General features: G+C 33.9%; 1 protein-coding gene across 1 annotated transcript; it reads left to right on the forward strand.

Annotated features, from left to right (window-relative positions):
* The first annotated feature begins 1,140 nt into the window (after positions 1-1,140).
* LOC111996992 (uncharacterized) lies at positions 1,141-1,503 on the forward strand. The gene has a single exon (XM_024029035.1). It carries the CDS (start codon positions 1,141-1,143, stop codon positions 1,501-1,503), a length of 363 nt encoding a protein of 120 aa, XP_023884803.1.
* Positions 1,504-3,500: the final 1,997 nt, after the last annotated feature.

Below are 3,500 nucleotides of genomic sequence, written 5' to 3' on the forward strand. Positions count from 1 at the left end.
CATTTCATAGTGTTTGGTCACCAATATTTACTTAAATTCACAATATTTCTCTGATATTGAATTTATAAATTTAGTTCCCACAATATTTACCTTCTAGTACCTACTTAAATTTAACTGAGAGAGAGAGAGAGAGAGAGATATGGAAAGGCATAAACTTAGGAGCCACCACTAGTAGTGGCAGTGGTGGTGGTGAGTGATGGTAATAGAAGCTTACGTTATAATTTTGGCCATATGTTTTGATCAAGGAGGTAGGGACTCAAGTGAGATGGTAAAAGTTGGGAAGAGAAAGAGAGAATGCATCACCACCATAGAATGGCAGTGAGGATTGGTGAGTGATGCTAAAAAGGTCAAAGAGAGCTTTGACCATCGAGGTTTTAGAGAAAGAGAGAGATGAGCAAATTTGTGATGAGTTAGTGGGTTGATGAGCATTGATTGTGTGTGGCATTACCTATTCATTAATTTTTTAAATGTTATTGTGATATATTGAAATTGGAGAGTGTAAAATCTCTGTTTTACTCCACATTCGGATTAAATTTAAACTCTATATCTAATTATTAATGTAAAATAATGATGGTGAAGTCATTATACTTGTAACCGAAGTAATCATCACTTAAAAAACATCCCAGGATGTCACTTTCGTTTTTGATTTGTTCTCCTAGCGCCTCCTGTCAATTGTAATATAATTCGCACCCATTAAACTTTTTTTTTTTTTTTTTGGGAGAAATCCATTAAACTTANAAAAAAAAACTATTAATTCTAATTTTAATTTTAATAAAGAGAGAAAGAAAGATTAAAATTTTAGTGAGATTGAAAATTTTTAAAAATAATTTTTATTCATTACAATTTATGACTTTAATTAAAATTACTCTTTTTTTTATTATTATATTTTATTTTAGCGTGCCAACTTTTCCATTTAGGGCCTTATGCCTTTGCCTAAATGGCCTAATTGACCCACCCGTGATAGAATTCTAAATCCTTTATTATTTCTTTGATATTTCGGTTCCCTATTCCATCTATAATTCATACTAAGGCTTCTACCCAAATATAAAAAGAGACTTCAACCCCAAGTTTCTAAAAGATAGTTTCTTACTTGAAAAGATAGACTCTCTCGCGATCTCTCTCAAACACACATACACAAACATGGCCGATTCCGCTTCTGGGTCAGGGTGTAGCTGTTTTCGGCTTTTTGACTTCAGACAGAAGCAAAGCAACGACAATGAAAGCAAACATCTTTTGCAGCAAAAAGGAGAACACAATAAGCAAGTTACTGGAGTATTGGCCAGGCTGAAGTGGAATACTTTTATGAAAAAGTTCAGCCGATTCGGATTTAACAAGAACAAGAAAGAGAAGAATAGGTTTCAATATGATCCGCGGAGTTACGCGCTTAATTTTGATGATCGTTTTGATAACGACGAAGACGCTTTGGTTATTAGTTTTACGTCGAGGTTTGCTGCTCCTATGCGTGATCATGAAGAACAACGGAGAACCGAGTCAGGGAAGTGATAGATTTTGTATGGAAAATTATACGGATTCTTTCTGGGTACCTTGGATAATTCCTTGTTCATTACGACAATGAAGCACATTCTTTTGCCGCAAAAAGAGAACACAGAGAGGCATGGTGGCTGAATATACTGAATCAGTTTACAGAAGTTTCGGCTGGCCGGCGCATTTGGAGGACTTTTGTGAGAAAAAGTTCAGCGGACTTGTATCAGTGGTTTTGATAGTGAGGAAGATGCTTTGGTTCTTGATTTTACGGCATTGAGATTTATATCTGATAAAATTCCTTGTTTATAATGATATTTTTATTTGGGTTAGTTCAATGTATTTATTGTATGCGACAATTTGATAGAAAACTTTAAGGAAATTATATTTTTGATATCTATAAATATATTTTGATCAAAAGATTTATATATGGATAAATTTCATAAATGGTTTCTATTCTTTACACTATATGTTGGTTTTTATCCTTTCAGTGCCATGTCAAACTCAACAAAATTTACTTGCAACTTCAACAGTCAACTCATATTTAAAATAAAATAAAATTTCTTTTAAAAAAACTCAAAATTTGAAGAGATGGGAAAGTGTTGTTTTGTTACATAGCAGGTTTTCCTTTTCTTTACGAGTTCCTTTAATTATAGATGACATCAACATGGATCCATTAGTTTTGTAAGAATTCCAAGCTCCCTTGAGCACTAGCATCATGTGTGCCAAATGTCAAATATTTGACATTTAGCACACCAAACATGAAAAAACATCAAATGTTTCAAATTTTAAAACTTTTAGTATAGGTGAACAATATCGTTCTAAATTTGGAACGGTACTAATTACAAATAGTAAATTTTTATTTTTTATTTTTTATTATACTTTCTCTCCTCTTTGACCTATTGTTCACAATTTGTAAAATTTTTATTGTTTTGAATTAGGATGAGTTTATGTAAATATTATTTTAATGTATGAAATTGAATAATAGAATATGTGATATTTGGTGTATTGTAAAATGACGTACTAAAATAATAAAATAGACTTTTTGATGTGTTAAAATAACATACTTTTGCAACAGCTGATGCTGATGCTCTTACTTTTAATGAATCCAAACCGATATAGAATCACTCCTTTTTGCCCTCCAATCCACTGCTCCCGATTCTCTTCCCATGGCTGCTTGCTTCCCTTTTGCCTTTAGTGAGCTTGGTTCACCTTGTGAGAGAAGAATTGACCGACCGCTTTGAACTTGATGCTTGTTTCAAATACAAGCTTTGGCTGAGTTCTCTTTGAATTGTTTCAGCTCTCAACATGGAAATTTCAGCAACTCTGCCATGCATTTTACCGTTGGATTTTTGTTGAACTCACTTCTTTGCTTCTCATGTGTTAACACGGCCTCTCACTTGGGGCTGTGTGTGGCTTTGAGCCAGGCCTCATGGGCTGGGCTTGTCTCTCTTCTTTTTTTATTTTCTTTCTCTGTGGCTAATTAGTTTTATAACCAGATCGAACCAAAATTCTTGTGGCTTGCTTTGACCAATTGGTGTGGATGTAGGCTTGGGTAATTTGTTGTCCCAAAATACCTATAACAGAGTTTGAGTCAAGTTTGATATACTGCGTGTCCTCGACTAGGTGTTCAAGGATTGAGATTTGAGGGTTCAGTATTGTTAGGCTTACAAATTTTCCCCTATGGAATATCGCTCGAGCTAGAAATTGTGTTTTTAAGGGTGTGTTCAAATAAACTATTGCAAAATATGTTTTGGGTTAAAATTGGTATGTAAAAAATTTTAGATGTTACTATTGCTAAACGGAGTTTTGAGGGTTTTAAAAAACATGCTTTTAAGCTTCAAAATACTTAACAAATGGACCATAATTCTGTTAATGAAGATTGCTCTGTGTTTTGGCTTGCACAAATAGAAGTATAATTTGCATATAGGCAGAGCTAGGGATAGAGGCACCATTGGACTAGGGGGGCAACGCCCCCCCCCCCCCCCCAAAAAAAAACTAATTTTTTTAAATTATTA

This window comes from Quercus suber, unplaced genomic scaffold, assembly GCF_002906115.3.
Source record: "Quercus suber isolate HL8 unplaced genomic scaffold, Cork oak 2.0 scaffold_446, whole genome shotgun sequence".
Lineage (NCBI taxonomy): Eukaryota > Viridiplantae > Streptophyta > Magnoliopsida > Fagales > Fagaceae > Quercus > Quercus suber.